General features: G+C 32.1%; 2 protein-coding genes across 4 annotated transcripts; both read left to right on the forward strand.

Annotated features, from left to right (window-relative positions):
- LOC109711866 (caffeoyl-CoA O-methyltransferase-like) lies at positions 6,037 to 12,980 on the forward strand. Of its 3 annotated transcripts, none has more exons than XM_020235193.1 (5): positions 6,037 to 6,112; positions 6,185 to 6,264; positions 6,357 to 6,501; positions 9,247 to 9,393; positions 12,674 to 12,980. In XM_020235193.1, the coding sequence occupies exons 2-5, from the start codon at positions 6,227 to 6,229 to the stop codon at positions 12,974 to 12,976; spliced, it is 633 nt and encodes a 210-aa protein (XP_020090782.1). In that variant the 5' UTR covers positions 6,037 to 6,112; positions 6,185 to 6,226; the 3' UTR covers positions 12,977 to 12,980. The 3 variants fall into 3 exon arrangements, with proteins under 3 accessions (XP_020090782.1, XP_020090780.1, XP_020090783.1); XM_020235191.1 differs by having other exon boundaries at positions 9,247 to 9,378; positions 12,668 to 12,980; XM_020235194.1 differs by having other exon boundaries at positions 9,247 to 9,378; positions 12,671 to 12,980.
- Positions 20,658 to 23,427, forward strand: LOC109711335 (caffeoyl-CoA O-methyltransferase 1-like). Its single transcript, XM_020234329.1, has 5 exons — positions 20,658 to 20,822; positions 21,882 to 21,961; positions 22,050 to 22,194; positions 22,474 to 22,605; positions 22,892 to 23,427. The coding sequence occupies exons 1-5, from the start codon at positions 20,772 to 20,774 to the stop codon at positions 23,183 to 23,185; spliced, it is 702 nt and encodes a 233-aa protein (XP_020089918.1). The 5' UTR covers positions 20,658 to 20,771; the 3' UTR covers positions 23,186 to 23,427.

Below are 23,878 nucleotides of genomic sequence, written 5' to 3' on the forward strand. Positions count from 1 at the left end.
ATTCCAAATTGTATAGAGTTGAGTTAGAATACTATCGATAGCAAATGAGCTCCGTTGCCACTCATTTATTTTCGATGATGGAGCCTCCAAATCGATGATCGGCACCGTTGAATATAATCTATACCACTTGAAGTGTTTTCCGATATTGTTCTCTTATTCATCGAGTGGACACAAAAATGAACGGCTGAAAATAAATATTCTTTAAAAAGTGATGATAGGAGTCTTGTAATCAAGATCAAGAGTATAGATCTTGTTTTAAATAGTTTAAAAAATTTTTCAACAAAAATTCAATTGATTTGGATATCTTTACGCCGTTAAACGAGAAAACGCCACATATTGACTATTAAAATTACAAATTTTGAAACCCTTTGATCATTAGGCAAATGATGTCGAAAAGATTTGAAATTTGATTTCTAAACACTTCAAGTGATATAAATCATGTTCAACGGTGCCGATCGTCGATTTGGAGGCTCTATCATTGAAAATAAATGGGTGGCAACGGAGCCCATTTGCTATCGATAGTATTCTAGCTCAACTCCATATATATATATATATATATATATGTATATATATATATATATAGCTAGACTTGTATACTATCGGTAATACGGAGGCCTCCGTGCTACCAAATTGTTTTCAATGATGCGGTTTCTAAAGCGACAATCAGCTCTGTTAGACTTGATTTATACTATTAAAAGTATTTGGAAACTAAATTTCATAATTTTTTGACATCATTTGGCTAGTGATCAAAAGGTCTCAAAATTGATAATTTTAATGATAGATGTGACGCGTTTGTGCATTTAACGGTGTAAAATAATCCAAATCTGATAAAATTTTTATAGAAATTTTTTTTTTTCACTATTTAGAGTAAGATCAGTATCTCTGATCTTAAATTCAAGTTTTTTATCATCATTTTTTATGAGATTTTTATTTTCAGTCGTTCATTTTTAAACTACTTGTTTGATAGGTAAATAATATCGAAAAATTATGAAATTTAGTTCCAAATACTTTCAATAGTATAGATCAAGTCTAACGAAGCCGATCGTCGATTTGGAAGCCGCATCATTGAAAACAACTTGGTAGTACGGAGGCTTCCGTGCTACCGATAGTATACCAGCCTAGCTCTCTCTCTCTCTCTCTCTCTCTCTCTATATATATATATATATATATATATATATATATACATATACACATGTGGATATATGTATACATGTGTATATAAACATGTATAGGCTAGGGCTACTATACTCTTATGAGTATAGAGCCCTTCATATTCATAAGTTGTTTTCAATGATGGAGCTTCCGAATTGACGATCCACTCCGTTAAATATGATCTAGAATATTTGAAACTTGTAGAAAATAAATTTCGTAATTTTTCGAAATCATAATAAAGTTCATCAAGCGGTTATAAAATGAACGGTCAAAATCGAACGATGTCTTAAAAATAGATGATAGGATCTTTTAATTTAAGATCGGAGTTATTGATCTTTATCTACGTAGTGAATAGAATTTTCTATCAAAAATTCAACCGATTTCGATTCTTTTACACCGTTAAACTAGTAAATATCCCATACCCGCCGTTAAAAATTGTCAATTTTGTGACGTTTTGATCGTAAGGTAAAGGATGTCGAAAAATTATAAATTTGATTTCTAGACATTTTAAATGCTCTACATAATATTTAACGGTGTTGATCGTCGATTCGGAAGCTCTATCATCGAAAACAACTTATGAGTACGAGTGCGTGCGATCGAACTGATAAGAGTATAGTAGCCGAGCTCTCTCTCTCTCTCTCTCTCTCTCTCTCTCTCTCTCTCTCTCTCTCTCTATATATATATATATATATATAATTGGACTCTCTCTTTCTCTCTCTCTCTCTCTCTCTCTCTCTCTCTCTATATATATATATATATATATATATATATATAATTGAGCTCTTATGCTTTTAAAAGTAGTCATTGGTGCTTGTAAGTTTTCGGCCCTTGGATTAAGGGATGTGCGGTCAGGATGATGTGGGCCCTCTAGGGTTGAGTGGGTGGTTAGTTGAATAGTATAATCTAACGGTTGAAAATGATCAAAAGCATAGATCTAACGATAAAAAATTTACAAATACCAAGTGCTTGATGCTTTTACAAGCACCATAGCCGGACTATATATAAATAGAGTGAGGCTACTATGCTATCGGAAGCACGGAGCCTTCCGTGCTTCCAGCTCGTTTTTGATATTGCGACTTTCGAATCGTCGANATATATATATATATATATATATATATATATGTTTTGGACTTTGGTATTGGCCGTAGCCTGTTTATCAGTTCAATGATGGACCCAAACCATAATTATTTTTTTTTTTTTTTTTTTTTTTGGGACCCACTCCTCTCTCTCTCTTGCTTTTTTTTTTTTCATCTCTTCTTTTTTTAGAGTGTTGTGGGCCACATACAAAAAAATAAAATTTTAAATTTAAATTTAAATTTAAATTTTAACTTTTAACCGAGTCTCTTCTTATTTTGATTGATTGTGGGCCGCATATAGAAATTAAAATTTTGAATTTGAATTTAAAGCTACAATTTTGATTTAAAGTTGAATTAAAATTTTGAATTCAAATTTAAAGTTTAAGTTTGAATCTTAAATTTGAATAATTTTTTATTTCAAATTTAAATTTTTTATTTTGATTTTGATATTTCAATTTACATTTAAAATTTATAAATATATGATTTGGGAATCAAAATAAGAGCTCTCCTTATTTGGGGAATTTTGTGGGTTTCACATTCTTTTTTTTTTTTAATTGAGGGTCAATTGCACCATTTGTCTCAATCTTTGCATAATTTTTACTTTAGTCCCTTATATATATATATTTTTTACAATCAAGTTCTCACCTTTTGATTTTATAGCGATTATGTCCCAACTGTTAAATCCCTATAGTTTCGCACTTTCTTATTTTAGTACCCTATGGTTTAAAGTGTATCAATTTATTTCCTTATTTTGGAGGATTGTGGGACCCACATGTAAATTTTTTTTATAAATTAATCACATATTGGTCCCAACCTTTTCACTATTTTTTATTTTGGTTTTCAATCTTTTTTTTTTGTAATCAAATTTTCGACCCTCTTAATTTCATCGCAATAAAATGGCATTGTTAAAAGAGATTTTAGAATTAACGATATTCTCATACTATCGCCTATATAGCTTTCTTTTGCATGTCAACGTGAGTCTAGTTTTTTTTACGAATTAATCGCATATTGGTCCCAATCTTTTTACTATTTTTTATTTTGGTTCTTTATTTTTTTCTTTGCAATTAAATTTTCGAATCTCTTGATTTCATCGCAATAAAATCGCACTATTAAAAGAGATTTTAGAGTTAACGATATTATCATGCCATCATCTATGTAGCTTTTATTTTTATATCAATTTTAGTCTATAAACTTTATTTTTCACTTCACTCCCAAAAAATAAAAATTTAAAAATTTGAATTTAAATCCGAAATTAATCTTAATATTAATTCAAAAACTTATGAATATAAAAAAATCTATACTCATAAAAGTATAGTAGCTGAACTATATATATATATATATAGAGTGGGCTGGTATGCTTATGGAAGTACGGAGCCCTCCGTGCTTCTAAGTTGTTTTCGATGTTCGGACTTTCGAATTGACGATCGGCTCCGTTAGAGTTGATCTAGAGTATTTGAAGTACCTAGAAAACAAATTTGTGATTTTTCGGATTCATTTGCCTTATGATCGAAGGGGCTCAAAATCAATTAATTTTAAAGGCCGTGGTGAGCCGGTTGCAAGTTTAACGGTGTTTGTGAAATATCCAAATCACATAAAATTTGATAGAAAATTCTTATATACCATATAAAACAAGATCAACAACTTTGATCTAAAATTTTAATGTTATTCTCATATTTTGTAAGATTTTTATTCAGCCGTTGATTTTGAGCCACTTCGATCTGTAGCAAATGATATCGAAAAATCGCAAAATTTATTTTCTAGAGTACTTCATAATACTCTAGATCAAGTCTAACGGAGCCGATCGTTGATTCGAAAGTCCGAATATCGAAAACAAAGTGAAAGCACGTGCTTCCATAAGCATCTTAACCGCACTCTCTCTCTCTCTCTCTCTCTCTCTCTGTATATATATACATTTTAATGATAATAATTTACTATAATAATAGCTTCTCGCGGCATTGCGCGAGCCCTTAGCTCCTTCTTGAGTCACATTCATTGCGTTGGAATAATGCATCTTTTGTACCTTGTCTACAGCTTAGGACAGGAGAAATTAAAATCGGCTCAACCACAACTTCAAGTACTATATATACCTACTACCCGACCAGCATAACTACTACGTAGCATAACAATGGACTGTTCCTAATGTAAGTGGTAAAAAATTTTATAGTTGGTATTCAAGATCTCAAATTTGAATCCTAATTGATTCGTATTTTTGACTAAGTTTAATTTTTTTAAAAAAGTAAACAAAACGGTAGCATATGCTACTTTTCTCTCCCTCTCGAGAAAAATACACTACATAGTGTAACATAACTTGTTGGTTGCTAATATACTTTTGAAAAATATTTAAAGGTGTCAGCTATTTATTATTGATTAAAATAGGCGTAATTTTCTGTCCTATGATATAGGCTAAAAGAAAACTAATAAGTTGAATGCAGGGTTCCAATTCATAACTAGACGTAATGGCAAGAGATCCAAAAAAAAACCTAATGTCCAAATGAGTTGAGTCAGATCGGAGCCCGTGACTGCCGTGGTCCAGTTCTTAAGTGCGATAGGTGAGCCTTTTCTATCGCAGAGAGAATGCGGATACTAAGATTTTGTTTGAGATCAGAGGAAGAGTATATAGCAAAACTTGACTATATAAGACTCCTAATTCGTTGGAAATAAGAAGATATTTATAATCAAACTTTGTATAAATTGAAAATCTAATTTTGACCGTGAATTTGGAGGCCTAAATAATTTTATATTATGGAAGACGCAAAAAATTCAAAAGGACTTATATTTATTCTTCTCCAATACTCTAAAATTGAAGTCACAACTGGCCGAGGGATGTGTATTAATTAATATGTGGCTTTTACTTATTTACTCTCCATTACTATTCAAAAATTTTCAAATTTATCCTAAAATTATCAAAATATCATTCTAAATCTCAATTCCCATTAAAAAATCCTAAGAGTTTGGGGATATTTGAAGTGGCTTTTGAAAATAAATAAGGACATGTTAGTCAACCAAGAATATATTAGGTATTTCCTATTAATATTTGTCACCTAGAAGCTGTTTGGTTTTTTGAAAAAGTATGAAAAAAAAAATTTAAGAAAAAAAATTTCCTCAAAAATTTCTTTTTCAGTCTCTGCCTGTTTGTTTTTTTTTTTTTTTTTTTAAAATGCTACTTTTTTTATAAAGCTTCTTTCCAAATTTCAATAAAAACTAGCATTTTTATTTTTTTATTAAAAAAATTTAAAAGCAAAAAAAATTTTAAATATTTTTTTCAAACTTTTTCGAAGAACCAAACACCCCGAATACTCCTGAATTTTTGAGGGAAAGATAGTATGTTATCCACTTTATTTATTTTTTAAAAAAAAACTTAGCTAAAAATATAAATCAACTAGAATTTTCGAATTTAAAATCTCAGGTACTAACCACTAAATTTTTTTGCCACTTACGTTATGAACAGTCAGTCAATTTGTTGTTGTTGTTGTTGTTGAAAAGACAACTTAGATAAGCACATAGGTAAGGTTACTATTCCCAACCTAGGTATTCACACTCTCCAACTACTACTATATTTACAACTGCGCTCAATTTAGACGTAATCGATATATTGACAACATGTACTTGTAAAGTAGCTGGTATGTTGACATTAAAATAGATGATACTGTGCCACCTAGAATATCCTAAGTAGTGCACACCTTATGGTGATTCTTTTGCTATATAAATATATATATAAATACTCCTTTGCACATTACTTAGTTAAATCTCCAACCACACATATATAGTCCAAAGTTAAGGGAAGAGCAAAAGCTATGGCCACCATAACCTACAAACCTAGCTTGGAGGACATCCCCCCCTTTCTTAAAAGAATATGCCACCTCAGTAGTGAAGCCCTCTATCAAGTTCTCTCTCTCTCTATCTCTCTTTTTGTCTCTTATTTTCTTGTTTTTCTCTCATGCTATAAAATAATACAGTATCTGCTCGAGACGAGCGTGTACCCTCGCGAGCACGAGTGCATGAAGGAGCTCCGCGACGCCACCGACAAGCAACCATTGTGTGTACAATCTTTCATTCGCATTTTCGTACTTTTGTGTTAATCGACCGACTAGGGGAGCAATAACGGTCGATATCGATGTGCATGCGTAGGCGTTGCATGTTGACCTCCCCGGACGAAGCGCAGCTACTGGGCATGCTGCTGAAACTGATCGGCGCCAAGAATACGTTGGAGGTCGGCGTGTACACTGGCTACTCCCTTCTGGCCACTGCCCTTGCGTTGCCTGACGACGGCAAGGTAATCATTTTTCACACCTCCAGGAGTCTGTTTGGCTCCGCTTGAGCTTCTATATACGAGTGCTGCTACAAGTACCCTTATATATATATATCCTAAAATATTGCTAATGCCATGACAATATCATTATTACACTTTAGTAATTAATTACCAAATCTCAATTACTATTACTAAATTCTAAGCACCATTATTACACCATACATTCTAAATCCTAACCCCTCCACATGGATAACCCAATAGTTCGGTACACCAACATTTCTATTTACATATAATAAAAAAAAAAGTTTCCAATTAAATCGTCTACTTTTAAATGTAAAATTTTTGCAAGATAAAATAGCAAATTGATAATTTTACAAACTACATATACAATGGCAACATGCAGACCGAGTGATGTGAGAATCTCCCACCTCGTATTGAATATTAACTGTATTAAACAGTGATAGTGTAACGGTCTGACTCACTAGTAATACCTGGTGGTTATATATATATAGACCAAAATTATTAAATGATATATATAGACTAAAATTGTTAAGTGACGTGAGATTCTAAAATTAGCTCCTATCAAACCCATGTTATAACTAGGGGTGGAAACGAGCCGAGCTCGAGCGAGCTTATGTCAGCTCAAATTCGACTTGAAATTAATTTCGAGCCTAAATCTAGGCTCAAGCTCGACTTGAAATTAATTCGAGCCGAGCTCGAGCGAGCCTAATTTCGAGTCGAGCCGAGCTCGAGCTCTAAACGAGCCGATTGAAATTCTCGACATTATATAATCAATAGTTTAATTTTTATATAACATTACCTACAATTTGATGCAACATGTCCAATAGTTCAAAATACAAAATAATTACAAGAAATGTGAGCTAGGGTGACTGCCTGACTGGGTGAGGGTCCGAGGAAGAGCGAGAGAGAGAGAGAGGGGAAAAAAAATTAGAAATTTGAGAATTTGAATGTTATCATGTTTTAGGGTTATGTGCAACAGTGAAAGTCTGAAAGAAGAGTGTGTTATAGTAAATTTAGGAGTTGGGCTCAAATTCACGCGTTGTACTTTTGTTGGATTTATTTTATGGACAATAAATAGTCAAATTAAATTAAAGCTATCATATAATTAAAATACAATATTATATATATATATAATATATATATAATATATATATATATATAATATATATATATAGTATATATATATATATATATAAGCACGTATTTCAAATTTCGGTTTCTCGATAGACCCATTTTTTGGTGGGAAAAAAAATTGATTCCTCTTTCCTTACGTAAAATAAATAACAGAATTAAACAAACTGTTATTTCCTCTTTATTTTTACAACAGAAAAAAATTTATGCTTGTCCAAATTTTTGCCAATCGAAGAATTTCTACTGTGAATTTTTATTTAATTCTTCTTTATCTCTATCTGTAATATAATATTTATACTATCTATCTATATCTATATTATCTATACTATTTAAAATAAATTAAAATAATTGTTACGTGCATTTGCACGTACGCTCAACTAGTATATATATATATATATATATATATATATATATATATATATATATATATATATATAGAATTGAGCTCCTATACTTTTGAAAGTATCAAGTTATTGATGCTTGTAAATTTTTAGCCATTGAATTAAGAGATATGCGGTTAGGATGATGTAGGCCCCCTAGGGTTGAGTGGGTGGTTGGTTGAATAGTATAATCTAATGGTTGAAAATGATCTGAGGAGTAGATCTAACGGTACAAAACTTACAAGTACCAAGTGTTTGGTGCTTTAACAAGCACCATAGCTGCACTATATATATATATATATATATATTCGAGCTATTCGAGCTTTTCGAGCCTAATTCGAACGAGCCGAGTAATACTCAAGCTCGGCTTGAAATGAATTTCAAGCCTTTTATTTTGTTCAAGCTCGGCTCATTCAATTTCGAGTCGAGCTCGAGCGAGCCGAATATCGAGCCGAACACGAGCCGGCTCGCTCGTTTGCCAGCCCTAGTTATAACATACCCATGTTATAACATTTTGCTTCCATTATACCAAAATAATTATCTGGATACCTCGTTTTGTCCAAACCATCAAAATCCACTTTCCGCTGGTATTCAGATCTATTACTAAAATAACAACCCAGGCCGACGCATTTGGACCAAAATAATTATCTAGATACCTCGTTTTGTCCAAACCATCAAAATCCACTTTCCGCTGGTATTCAGATCTATTACTAAAATAACAACCCAGGCCGACGCATTTGGACCAAAATAATTATCTGGATACCTCGTTTTGTCCAAACCATCAAAATCCACTTTCCGCTGGTATTCAGATCTATTACTAAAATAACAACCCAGGCCGACGCATTTGGACCAAAATAATTATCTAGATACCTCGTTTTGTCCAAACCATCAAAATCCACTTTTAGCGGGTATTCAGATCTATTACTAAAATAACTACCCCGCCGACGTATTTGGTCCAAACTATCAGTTTAATTATTATTATTATTATTATTATTAAAATTCATGATCATGATTTCTTATATATCCAAAGGATATTGTACATTCGTAATTGATTAATATTTTATTTTTATACTGTAGATATTATATCTAATCATAATTTTATTTTTTATTCGATGTGGGACTATTTAATTATAGATAGGGCATCTAACCCCATTAAGAGATATCGTACATATAGGCAATTAATTAGCATTTCGTTTTCGTTTTTTTTTTTTATTTTATTTTTTATTATTAACTGTAGGTATTGGCTATGGATATCAAGAGGGAGTACTACGAGATAGGGCTCCCGATGATCAAGAAGGCTGGCGTCGCGCACAAGGTCGACTTCCGGGAGGGCCCCGCGCTGCCCATGCTCGACCGGCTTCTAGAAGATGTACGTCGGCATGCAGTTTTTTTTTCTTTTTTTTTTTTTTTTTTTTTTTTGGGCTCAAATTTCTTTGGGAAAACTTTAAAAACCCCTCCTGTGATTTCACACTTTTTTATTTTAATATCAAGTTAGTATCCTGTGGTTTCGCACTTTCTCACTTTAGTATCCTGTGGTTTAAAATATATCAAGTTAGTACTCTGTGGTTTTATTTTGTATCAAGTTAATACCCTATGGTTTTATTTTTGTATCAAGTTAGCACCGTGTGATTTTTAAATCATAGGGTACTAAAGTGAGAAAGTGCGAAACCACAGGGTACTAAAGTGAAAAAGTGCAAAACCACATGATACTAATTTGATACACTTTACATCATAGGGTACTAAAGTGAAAAAGAGTGAAACCATAGGGGGTATCGAAGTTTTCCCAATTTCTTTTACAACCAATAACAAGATAAAAATAATAAAAATAGTAAATAAATTGTGATATGTATGTTTAAGCTTTAAAATTGGCTGTAGGGATCAAGACGGGCAGAGTAGGCGTGTCAATAGATACAGATACCCAAAATTTTATTTAAATTTGGAATCGGAACTGAACAGATTTATCTGATACTAAACGGATATAGTTTCAAATACGGGTAGAGAAAACGAAAACCCAACAGATTTACACTCGGGTATTGATTTTGCCCGTATTCAACCCGATTCAAACCAGAATTAATTTTATTCTTGATATTATATTTGAATTTGTATTTTAAAAATTTAAATTTAATATGATAAAGAGAAATAATTATTTCGGGTTTCGAATTGTTAGTCGGGTTCAGGTTTGGATATGGGTTTTTAAAATTTGTTAGACTCTAGTTCGGGTTTGGTTTGGGTTGAGTTTCGTGTTTGGTAGTCGTGTTCAGATCGGGTTTTTAAAAATTCGCCCCGAATCCGACTCATCGACATTTCTAATTTGTTTGCTCAAATTTTTTTACAACAATAGCAAAATTAAATTAAATTCTGATCTGTATATAATATGGAGAGTTTCTTTCTCTATCTGTTTAAGTTTTAAGGTTGGTTGTCGGAATGAAAACAGACAGGGAGGGATTCCTATCTCAAAAATAATGAAAAACTTAAATTAAGTTTTTCATTATTTTTGATCCCTACCTACTGCTCCGAATGGGGGATCGAGGTAAGAGCTCTACCAATCTGAATCCATTTGTATTTCTAGTTTGCTTAGACTTTTTCAAAATAAAAAAAAAAACAAAATTTAAGAACCTCGAGTAAATATATAAAAGGTTAGGGACTTTTTTCAAAATCGTTTTAAAAATGAGGAGTCTAAATAAAAAAATTTTCAATTATTATTTAAAGACTATTTGATTATATATAGTTGCTACTATATTCCCCATATAAACCTATGTTGTAATTCCAGTTTTACTGTTTAATTTGCTACATTAATTAGCATTTAACTGCTAGAGTTGAACTACAAAAAGGGGATTAATTACAACAAATGAAACTGTACTAAAATTGACTGTAGTTCTAACTAATAATAGCAGGAAAAAATAATTTTAAATAAAACATAAGGTTACCTACCTAATTAATCGCTTTCTAAATAACTTTTTTTCCCCTCTTTTAGGATTAATCTTATCATGGCATATGTATAAAATAATAAAATTTGTAAACACAATTTCCAACCACATACAGCCAAATTAATTATTTAATTATAAAACTATTTTTCATTATATTTAACCAAATCTAATATATTCATGTACAAATATTGTATTTTTAACTGCATGTATTTTTAATTATTAAATATACGATCGTATCGAATCAAACGGTCCTTAAATTAATAAATTATGTATTGGTGATGGTCACTGATATGTCACTGTTTTGTCAATCATCCAGTTGAATATGAATATCAAAAAATGAATTGTAAATGAAACTAAACAGTCTTTCGGCTCCTCTCACTCCCTCTCACCACCATTCTATATTATTGCCTACTTTTTCTTTAAATTCAATTATTATCTACTCACCCCTACATTCTCTCTTATAAGATTTAATTATTAAATATTTCAATTCTTATTTAGATATATAATTATATGCTGCAATAAAAAAAGATGTATAGCGATACTTTTAAATATCGGTATATGTCAAAAAAAGTACTGTTGGCTAAATTATCGATATTTTTTAAAAGTGTTGCTATATGAGGGGTCCCTATGCCTTCGTTTGGTTCGGGTATAAGCAAGAACTAGTTATACCGGGGATAGGTATTAGAATGGATTTTCGTAGGAACAAGAGTATTTTTTTATTTGGATGAAAATATGAGTATAAGCTGGAACTAGAAAAATTGTGTGTGGATGAAAATCTGAGTATAAGGTGGAATAGTTAGAAGTTATAGATAGAAAATAATAATTTTATCTCTATAATTGAATTTAACATTTTAAACTAATAATTTTAAATTAAAAATTTTAACTTTTAAATTTTAAAATTTGAAATTAAAATTAAAACTTATAATTTTCAAAATTTAAATTTTAAATATCAAATTTTAAATTTAAAGATCAAATTTAAATTTGAAAGATATAAAATATAAAATTTTATATTTTAAATCTAAAAAATTAAATTTAAAATTTAAAAATTGCAAATATCAAATTTATAATTTAAACATTAAAATTTATAATTTAAAATTATAAATTTAAATTTTAAAAAACTAAATTATAAATTTTAGAAATTAAAATTAAAATTAAAATTAAAATTAAAACACTCTCTCTCTCTCTCTCTCTCTCTCTCTACCTACAACCCGGTAAGTTCCACCCCCCCTAAATTGTGTTTGGGTACAACAGGGGGATAACCCCCTTATCCCCCTCTTATCCCCCCTCTTGTACACATTCCAAACAGGATGTATAGGTAAAGCCGTTTAAATATTTAGCACCTACTCTTCCAGTGATCTGTGATGGAGGGATACGTAGCGATCGTAATCCTTTACGGTTTCTGCGAGGTCCTCGCGATCGAACTCTAGCCGCCGGAACTCTACCTCATCGGCTGCGACGACGGAGGAGGAGAAGAGCAGATGATGATTAATTTTTTTTTTTTTTATTTGTAATCGGGCTGAGTGGGTTCGGTGTTGTTTGTTGAATAGAGAAACTTTTTGTTTTGGATTGGATTGAGCTTTATATTTAGGCTTTAATATATTTTTTTTAAAAAAATTGGCATAAATAAAATACTTATATAAAACTGTCCTAAAAATGTATTCCTATAACCTAATTTTGTTGTAGTGTATATTTTCTATTCACACAAATTAGTGCATGCATGCATGCATGCAGGAGAAGAAGCACGGGTCGTTCGACTTCGCGTTCGTGGACGCGGACAAGGACAACTACCTGAACTACCACGAGAGGCTGGTGAGGCTGGTGAGGCCCGGCGGCGTGATCGGCTACGACAACACTCTGTGGTGCGGCACGGTGGCGGCCGACACCGATGCCGTCGCCGCCGGCGGCGCAGGCGCCAGAGTCTTGGCCTACTACCGCCACTTCGTGCTGGAGCTCAACGCGTCGCTAGCTGCCGACCCCCGCGTCGAGATCTGCCACCTCACCATCGGCGACGGCCTCACCCTCTGCCGCCGGATCAAGTGACTTAAAACTAGCAACATCTCGATAATAAGTTATGAGTAATGTTATATTTACAATCGAAAGGAATTGTAATCTTACAGCTCTACGACAACTAAAAAAATTTGGTCTATGAATGAGAATGTTGTAGGATTACAATCTAGCTATTATGGCGAGTTGAATAAATGCTATTCCACCCTTAGATAAGAGTTTGTATGATTACAACTCCTTTTCTTTCTCTCTCTTCATTGGTGAATAAATTATAGTTCTCTGATGCGTGCATGTACTTTCTCACTCTTGCTCTCTATGTGTAAAGTAACATATGGGAGTTATCTCGTAGGTCAGAGGCTCAATCTCTCGTGTACTAGTGCTTTCGGACAAGAAAAGGACATATATATATATATATATATAGTATAAATATTATATTATATATATAATATATATATTATATAATTATATATATATATGTATGCGTAGTAAATATACGTCCAAATGTCCATAATATTATTAGAAAAAGTTATAAATTTTTAATTATTTTTTAATTTTAGGATATATTTTATATGATTGCTAATATGTTGTAATTAAAATTTTAAAATAATAAATCACGCTATTAAGAAGATTATACTTTAATGATAATAATTAACAATAATCTCTATGCAAAAATTACTTTTGAAATTAATAGAAAAATAAAATCTGTTAGGAAATAAATTTTGAAATTAAATAGAAATAAAATGTTTATCTTTAAAAAGAAAATATATTTTGAAATTAAATAGATAATATCTAAAAAGAATATTTTAAAATAAATGGGAAACTATCTTTTATAGGATTTTCACAGTAATTTTGTTTAGAAAACTTATTTTTGAAATTAATAGAAAATTTATATTTTAGGATTTTCAGTATCAGTAATCTGTTTAGAGAACTTAGTATTCATTGCTGTTCTATTTCTATTTTTATTCTTATATTTAAATTTTCGTACGGAAAGAGGAAATGGGCGCTAATTTTTCCGCCGAAAATGGGTTGTCGACAGACCAAATTTGAATATAGTGCCTTTATATATATATATTATATATATATATATAGATATATTATATATATTATAATTTATATATATTTGTTAGAATTATTTATTAAAAAAAGTGTTTGAGAGTACTAAATACAAAAAAAGCCTTATTATTTATTATGTTGTGGTTGTGGTAGACTTATAAAACCGGTTTGGTTCGCGAAATTTAAACTTTTCACTAAAAATTAACTTCTCGAAAATTTTATTTTTATGATAAAATTTCTGTCTTATGAAAATAATTTCGTTTGATATATTATATCAGCGTTTGGTTCAATACAAAAATTATCCAACTATATTAATAAAATTTTCTGAATATCCTTTTTTATAGAAAGAGATTATATATATATATATATGTACCATTTCATACTGAATAAATCATAAAAAATCATAATTATTTGAATATAAAATCTATTAAAAAATTTCTAAATTTAGGGGACTTAAAAGTTTGTTTGTCTCTTGTATCAATTTAAATCTTTGGGATAGATATAAAATTTGCAAAATAATATTTTAGTCTTTTTAAATCAAATAATACAAAATTCTACTAAGGGAGGAGGTGAGATTTTAACTCTCAAGATTTAAGGAATTATAATTAAAATTCTACAAAATTTTTTAATTCCTTCCACGTCAGATTCCTGTGACAAAATATATACAAAATTTCACAATTCCAACGTCCTATTCTCAAATATCTTAAAAAATAAAAGAAGTACTAAAATAATTTACCCAACGAAAAGAGGCAAAATATATTATGACCCTTAATTTAAACTGAAAAACAACAAAATTAATTAAACGAAACAGATAATTCTGGTTTGTTTTGATTTAATTTAGTTTTTAATTCTAGATAATAAAAAAATTTAAATCAAACAGTTCTTATTTAATTTGGATTAAAAATTCTGAAAAACCAACCAAGTCAAAAAAATAAAAAATATGCCACGCTATCATTTAGCACATCAATATAATCCTAAAAATTTGGAACCTAGTTGCTTTATATTTTTTTACTAAGTTTATTTTTTAAAAAATTTGAAACCCGATTTCACCTACTAAATTGAATTGTAGGATTTTGACTGCAATAATTTAAAAAATTTAGACCAGAAATTACTATAAATTAGAATTTAAAGACTAAAGAGTCACACACCTCATAGTTTGTAGATGATCTCATTATCTTTAAAAATTCAAATATTCAAACCAAGTAACAAAACCGAAAGCGAATCAAAATTTTTGGTTTGGTTTAGTTTTTGGTACTTTTATATAATATGAGGATATTTGATTGGGTATTGTAAATAGTTGGTGTTATAACCCTAGTTAGTAAATTCACGAATTATTCGCGAATTTTTTAAGATACGAATTAAACGGTCGTTTCCGTATTTTTTCAAAAAATTTGAAAAGAAAATGCGTATTTTTCGTCAAAAATAATTATTCGTGAATTATTCGCGATTTGCGAATTATTCGGCAAAAAAAACGGCAATGGCGATCGCGGCCGCTGGTCGCATCGTCGCCGCTCTCGTCGCCGAACTCAACGGTGTCGTCGTCCTCCTCCTCTTCCGCCGCCCTGGCCGGCACAGAGAGCAAGAGGTCCGCGGGTTGCGTCGTCCGTCTCGCCCGAGGTCGTCTGCGGAAAATCGCGGCGTTGGATCGTCGGAAAATCACGGCGTTGGGACCTCTTTCATAGAGCCTCGTGGACAGCATGAGAGGAAGGTTCAATCTCATGATTATATATATATATATATATATATATATATAAAATTTTATTTATAAATATATATTTATTTATTATATATAGTATTTTATTTTTATAAAAAATATTATTATATAATATTTTATTCATAAATTTATAATTATTTATTAATATTTCTAAATATATAACTCTTATATATTATTAATATATATTTATTATAATTTTAAATATATTTAATCTATATATAAAAATTATAATAATAATACATATAGTATATTAATTATTATATATATAGCCGAATTTTTTATTCTGAATTTTTAATTGGTGAACGTATAATATCCGTATAAATCACGTATCCGAATAATTGTCGAATCCGTTTTTTAACCATATTTTTCAACGAATTTTAAAATTAAAAGACAAATTTTATCCGAATTATATCCGTACCGAATTTTTGCCGAATCCAAATTAACTAACTATGAGTTATAACTACAACAAAGAACATATTTGATTAGATATTATAAAAAAGTGCTGCTACAGGTATTCTAGATAATATCCTACAATACTGTTGATGACATGTCAATATCATTATTATATTCTAAATATTAATTATTGAATCTCAAACATTATAATTAAACTTTAAGCACTATTGGTAACAAACAGGCTTTATTTCCGCTCATTTATTTTCGATAATGGAGCCTTCAAATCGACAATCGGCATTATTGAATATGATTTATATCACTTGTAGCATCTAGAAACTAAATTTCATGCTTTTTCGATATTATTTTTTTGTCCATTAAGTAGACACAAAAACGAACGACTGAAAATGAATATTATCTAAAAAGTGATGATAGAAGTCTTGTAATCAAGATCAAGAGTATAAATTTTGTTCTAAATAGTTAAAAAATTTTCTAACCAAAATTCAATTAATTTGAATATCTTTACACCGTTAAATAAGAAAACGTCTCATATTAATCATTAAAATTACAAATTTTCATACCCATTGATCATTAAGTCAATGATGTCGAAATGACTTGAAATTTATTTTCTACATATTTCAAGTGGTATAGATCATATTCAACGATCTTGATCGTCAATTTGGAGGCTCTATTATAAAAAATAAATAGATGACAATAAAGTTCGTTTGCTGTCGATAGTATCTCAGCTTAACTATTACAAATAGTGTGAGTTGTAACTGTGACAAAGAAGATAATTTTTTTTTTGGAGTTCTTGTAGGTACAATCACCAATAAAAGAATAAGAGAAGTACCAAAATAAATTACTTAAAAAATATTTCAAAATGAATTACAATCCTTTATTGGTCTAAAAGCAATGTCTCCATGAGTTATCAACAAACCTACCACCACCATACAAATTAGGGTTGTTTGTATTTTGTACCAATGTACAATAAAAAGAAGATATTAGTCAATTAATATTGCATGATTCTAACTAGATTAATTCTTGTCCTTTTGGGTAGTTAAGTAAAATTCTTTTATTTCTATCATTTTAATAAGAGATCTCATCAAAATCAATAGCTTCATTGCTATCATTATTTGTAAAAAATAATCCAACCCAACAACAAAAGCAAAGACATTAAATTTACTAAAATTGCAGTTAAATTTAAATAGAATTTTAATTTAATTAACTAAAGTGTCTAAATTCAAACCAAATGAAAAGTAAGAGAATGTTAATAAAAAGAAAAAGGTTTGTGGTCTATTCCCACCCTGTGTTAGTAAATTCGTGTATAATACGCGAATTATTCGCGAATTTTTGATTATTAGCCGAATTAAACGGCATGAAACGTATTTTTCCCAAAAGTGCGAAAAAAACGCGTTTTTTTCTCCAAAAAAAATTATTCGCGAATTATTCGCAATTCGCGAATAATTCGCCCAAAAAATCGGCTCGCGAGTCGGCGACGAGGAGCGTCGTCGTCCTCCTCCGCCGCCGCCCTGGCCGGTGCCTGGAGCAAGATGGCGCGGCTACGGTTCCCACCTCGCCCGACACCGTCCGTTTTCGCCCAAAAAAAAGGCCCGCGAGTCGGCGACGCTCGTCGTCCTCCTCCTCCGCCGTTGCCCTGGCCGGCGCCGGGAGAAAGAGGGTCGCGGCTACAGTTCCTATAGTCCCATCTCGCCCGACGCCGTCTGCTACGTTGCGTGCTGTCCGTGGAAAATAAAAAATATCAAAAGTAAAAATCGCGGCGTTGCGCGCAGCTTTGCAGGGAAAAGAATATCGCGGTCCACGAGGCCACATCAGCCTCGTGGGCCGGATGAGAGGGAGGTCTTATTTCAAAATCCACCCACAATCACTCCGCAAAATACCTCTACTAAAAAAATACACATAGACATTGCTAAAATGGAATAAAAATATACAACATATACATTTGCAAAAATATAAGAAAATATCTAGCATTGACATAGCTAAAAATTGAAGAAACTATCTAACATATATATATATATATATATATATATATATATATATATATATATATATAGAATTAGGGCTGGAATATATTAATAGTAAAATGCTCTTTTTGCTATCAAGTTTTTAACCCTTGGATGAAAAATTATAGGGTCAGGATGATATTAGTCAGTTAGAGTTGAGTGGTCTCCTTAGGGTTGAGTGGTCATCACTGGGTTATAGTATTTAATCCAATGGTTAGAAATAATGAAAAAAGGGGATCCAAAGGCTAAAAAACGTAGCAACAATAGGATTTTGCTACTAATAGTAGCCCAGTCCAATTCATATATATTTTCGAATTATATGTACCCGCAGGATTAATTTGGAAAACTGGTAGAGATATGCAACAGCAACCGTTTTTATTGAAAACATTTCTCTAATGAATTCCTAGGAACCTCTATAGTAAATGGAATATACCGAATTGTGATCAATCAAATATTGCAAAGTCCCGTATTTTTACCGTTCGGAATTGGACCATAACGGAATTTCTGTCTATACCAGCACTAATATAATCAATTGGGAGGAAGATCGGATTCGAAATTGATAGAAAAACAAAGATATGGGCCCGTGTGAGTAGGAAACAAAAAATATCTATTCTAGTTCTATCATCAGCTATGTGTTCGAATCTAAGAGAAATTCTAAATAAGGTTTCTAGGAATTCATTAGAGGAATGTTTCCAATAAAAACGGTTTGCTCTTGCATCTCTCTACCGGTTTTCCAAATTAATCCTCGGTACATATAATCCGAAGATATATATAAGAATTGGACTGGGCTACTATTAGTAGCAAAATCCTATTATTGCTACCAGTTTTTTAGCCTTTGGATCAACTCTTTTCATTATTTCTAACCATTGAATTAAATACTATAACCCAGTGGGGACCACTCAACCCTAGTTGGACCACTCAACTCTAACTGACTAATATCATCCCGACCCTATAATTTTTCATCCAAGAGTTAAAAACTTGATAGCAAAAAAAACGTTTTACTATTAATAGTATTCCAGCCTAATTCTATATATATATATATATATATATATAATTTTATTCATTAATATTTTTAAATGATATTATTAATATATATTTATTATAATTTTAAATATATTTAATTTATAAATAATAATAATAATAATAATAATAATATATAGTATATTAATTATTATATATTTATTATATAGCCGAATTTTTGATCCTGAATTTTTAATTGATAAACGTATAATACCCGTATAAATCACGTATCCGAATAATAACCGAATCCGTTTTTTAGTCATATTTTTCAATGAATTTAATAATTAGAAGAGGAATTTTATCCAAATTATATCTGTACCGAATTTTTGTGGAATCCCAATTAACTAACTATGTTCCCACCTAACCTATAGTTGAGAAATTATTGGCTACTTCACGTGCAAAGGTTGTGGTCTATTTCCACCTAACCTAGAGTTGAGAAATTATTGGCTACTTCACGTGCAAACTAGTCAAATACTCTTTATACGCTGCACCTAATATGTACCGAACAATATTAAAATTAAAATCTAATTTAATATATATGACCTATAAAATTTAAAGAGGCTGAAATGCTCAAGTATTAAATAAGTTTTAAGAATCGACGATAAAAAAAAAAGTTATTGTAAATCTATGTTCATAATTTATAATTTTTAATATACGGAATTTTTTTAATGCCATAGGACATATTTTTTGGATTGGATTTTAAATTTTATGCCTCCATAAATAAGGATTTTGAGAAATAAATGAAGGTAGGAAACTCACCTAATTTAGGTAGTTAGTTACTGAACATTATATATATATATATATATATATATATATATATATATAGAGAGAGAGAGAGAGAGAGAGAGAGAGAGAGAGAGAGAGAGAGAGAGAGTGTGTGTGTGTTAGGCTGGTATATTATCGGTAGCACGGAAGCCTCCATACTACTAAGTTATTTTTAATGATGCGGCTTTTAAATCGACGACCGGCTCCGTTAGACTTGATCTATACTATTGAAAGTATTTGAAAACTAAATTTTCTAATTTTTCGGTATCATTTACCTATCAAACGAGTAGTCTAAAAATGAATGACTGAAAATAAAAATTTCATAAAAAATGATGATGAAAGACTTGAATTTAAGATCAGAAGCACTGATCTTACTCTAAATAGTAAAAAAAAATTTCTATAAAAATTTCATCAGATTTGGATTGTTTTACACCGTTAAATTCACAAACGCATCACATCTACCATTAAAATTGTCAATTTTGAGACCTTTTGATCACTAGCCAAATGATGTCGAAAAATTATGAAATTTAGTTTTTAAATACTTTTAATAGTGTAGATCAATTCTAACGGAGCCGATCGTCGATTTGAAAGCTGTATCATTGAAAACAACTCGGTAGCACGGAGGCCTCCGTGTTATCGATAGTATACCAGCCTTGCTCTCTCTCTCTCTCTATATTTATATATATATAACTCTACCCCTTGCTGAAGTAGGTTCATTTATTAATGCATTCTCACTAGGAGGCCTCCCCTTTTGTATTCTATATATATATGTATTTATATATACATATGTCAGTATAGCCACACTTTACATTACATCTCCATAAATTTTATATCAAACAAAACCCTAGCTGTGGGAAGCAAGGAGGGCATGGAGCCAACTGGGAGAGTAACTCTTCTCTATAGTGAAGCCCTCTATCATGTCTCTTCTCTCTCTCCACCCTTACTTTTCTTTACAAAAAATACTTTGCGTCGTCTCATGGGTATTCATGTATCTGTTCTTGTGCATAATTTACACTGTATATATATGACACCCTAATAGTCCCGCATTACGACAATTTTATGCGTGCTAATCTGATGCCCATCCCGTCTCATATTGTGCCAGAATGGTATTTCGTACAGATCCTTGCCATTTTTGCAGTATATCTGACAAATTGGGAGGTGTAGCCACAAAAGCACTAGTTTATATCTCTCTTTGCTTTACCTTTTTTATTTTTAACTTGATATATGTGTGTAGTTCAAGTTTTCGTCCGATTCATATAGGATAATATGAAAGAGTGTTAGGAGCTTATGTGTGGCGGATAAATTAGAACTAATTAACAACTGAACTTAAACATTTTGAGCCAATTGTTTGGACCTAACGAGTTCTTGGTGCTACTAGCTAGGCCTGGTCGTCACAATTAGTATCAGAACTGGTTCACTAACCGAAAATGTGAGGTGGGCTATATCTGTGATTGGTCTGACGAAAATATTGGGACCTGAAACAAGGGGATTATATGACATCACAAGAATCTTATATTGGATAATGTAGGAGAATACGAGAAGTTCATATATGACGGATACATTAAAACTAATGACTGGACTTAAGCTTTTCTGGCCGATTGTTTGGACCCAATGAATTACTAGTGCTAGTCGGCTAGGTCACTACAGTTAATATCAGTATCGGTTCATCAGCCGAAAATGGAAGGTAGGTATCACATCGCCCAGTGATGTGGACTGTATTTGCGATTGGGCTAACGAGAAAATCAAGATCTAATACTAAAAAAGTATGTGACACCGAGTGCCATATTGGATGACAAGTAAACTAAATCAAACTGATAACTGGACTTAAATATAAGCCAATTCAAACTTGACATATTGGTATGTCGCAGCATCAACAGTATATAAAGACAATATTTGAAGCTACTCGTATAGTAGTACTCTTTCCTTTAAGACTTGATTGTTCTTCTTGATATTTGGTCTGTTCCGACGACAATTACAGTACTTGCTGGAGACGAGCGTGTACCCGCGAGAGCACGAGTGCCTGAAGGAGCTTCGCGAGATCACCAGCGAACACCCATGGTAGTTCATCCTCGCTAGCGGAGTTTATTTGTAATTTTTAAAAAATAAATAAGAGATTATTCTGAGCAAGATCACGGTCGATGATCAGGAAGGTCATGTCGACCACCCCGGACGAGGGGCAGTTCTTAGCCATGCTAGTGAAGCTGATTGGCGCGAAGAATACGTTGGAGATCGGAGTGTACACTGGCTACTCGCTCCTCGCCACCGCCCTCGCCCTACCCGATGACGGCAAGGTACTTACTTCATTTTGTTCTATACTAAAGACATTAATCTGATAGAAAATAGTTTAGAAACAATCTTTATAATCGATGATTGATCTTCTTTGAGTAGTGCAGCTAGAATACTATCGATAGCTGATAAACAGTGGTTATCGTCAACTTTTCAGTTCTTCGTTTCATAATAGTATTACCACCAAATAGTAAATCCTAGTCTAAATAGATAGTAAATACTATTTCTGTACTATATATCAATAGTATTCTAGTTTCGCATCTTATTTAAGTTCATTTGTGCAGATACTGGCGATAGATATAAAGCGGGACTACTACGAGATGGGCCTGCCGGCGATTGAGAAGGCCGGAGTGGCGCACAAGATCGACTTCCGCGAGGGCCGGGCTTTGCCCATGCTTGATCAGCTGGTGGCAGATGTAAGATCATTCCCACTATGAGGATTTCAACAAGTGTGACCTGATTTCGGGCCGGGTTAATTTGATCCGTTCGGGTCCGGGTTTAGCTCCGTGCCTATGTATGAGTTCGGGTCGGGTTAAGATCCGTGCTAAGGTTTCATGTGCCGCTCATATTGTTTTAAGATTTACACTACTAGTGAAAATCTTGAATCTTAAAGCAGCATGAATGGCAGATTATGTGGTCTCACGGTTATGAGAGTTCCTAATAAACTTTCGTTCTGCCGCATATGGATCTGAACTGGATCAGGAGAAGGCGCACGGTTCGTTCGACTTCATCTTCATCGACGCGGACAAGGACAACTACCTCAACTACCATGAGAGGGCGCTGAAGCTGGTGAGGCCCGGCGGCGTGATCGGCTACGACAACACGCTGTGGAAGGGGGCTGTGGCGATGCCGGAGGACGCGCCGATGGAGAAGCCGCTGCGCCACTACCGCGGCTACGTGCGGGAGCTCAACGCGGCGCTCGCCGCCGATCCCCGTGTCGAGATCTGCCACCTCACGATCAACGACGGCCTCACTCTCTGTCGCAGGATCGAATAAAACGATAACGGAGTTTCAGTCTGGTGCTCGCCATTTCGTCTTATACGTCAATCATTCAGTGTACTAGGGCTTTGTGAAGAGTTTGGATCGACAGTAAAAGATAGGATGGAGGGCAGATAGATGTACGATGCGACCGGCGAACAAGCATGCTTTAAGAGTTAAGAATCAAACTCAAAACTGTGATAAAAAATTGCAATAGTGGTGCAATGTGACTTGTTTGAGAACACATTCATTTTCACAAATAATTTATTGTTACTCTCTCCCACCCTATCACCACTATAATGTAATAATAAATAAATAAATAAAAATGAAGAGCCTGTGGCAGGAGTTTACATACTATTTTCTTCTAGTGAAGTGGCTATTTTTTCAAAAAAAAAAGAAAAATAATAAAAAAAAGTCATTAGTTTTTTTTTCCTTTCATAACCTACCAAAAGTAAAGAGGTTAGCATTTGAATCAATGATCGACACCGTTTCACGTGATTTACTTTATTTGAACACTCTAGAACTCGAATTTTATAAATTTTCGATATCACTTATCTAGTATCTAAGTGGTTCCAAGGTTGACAACTTTGAATAGCCAATAAAAGGTAAATTTGAGACCGATAGATGACAAAATAAATACGACAAAATAAATACCGTCGTAAAACGTAAAACTTACTTTATGTAAAGTCTAAATAATCTAGATCATATTTA

This window comes from Ananas comosus, linkage group 6, assembly GCF_001540865.1.
Source record: "Ananas comosus cultivar F153 linkage group 6, ASM154086v1, whole genome shotgun sequence".
In the NCBI taxonomy this organism is placed as follows: domain Eukaryota; kingdom Viridiplantae; phylum Streptophyta; class Magnoliopsida; order Poales; family Bromeliaceae; genus Ananas; species Ananas comosus.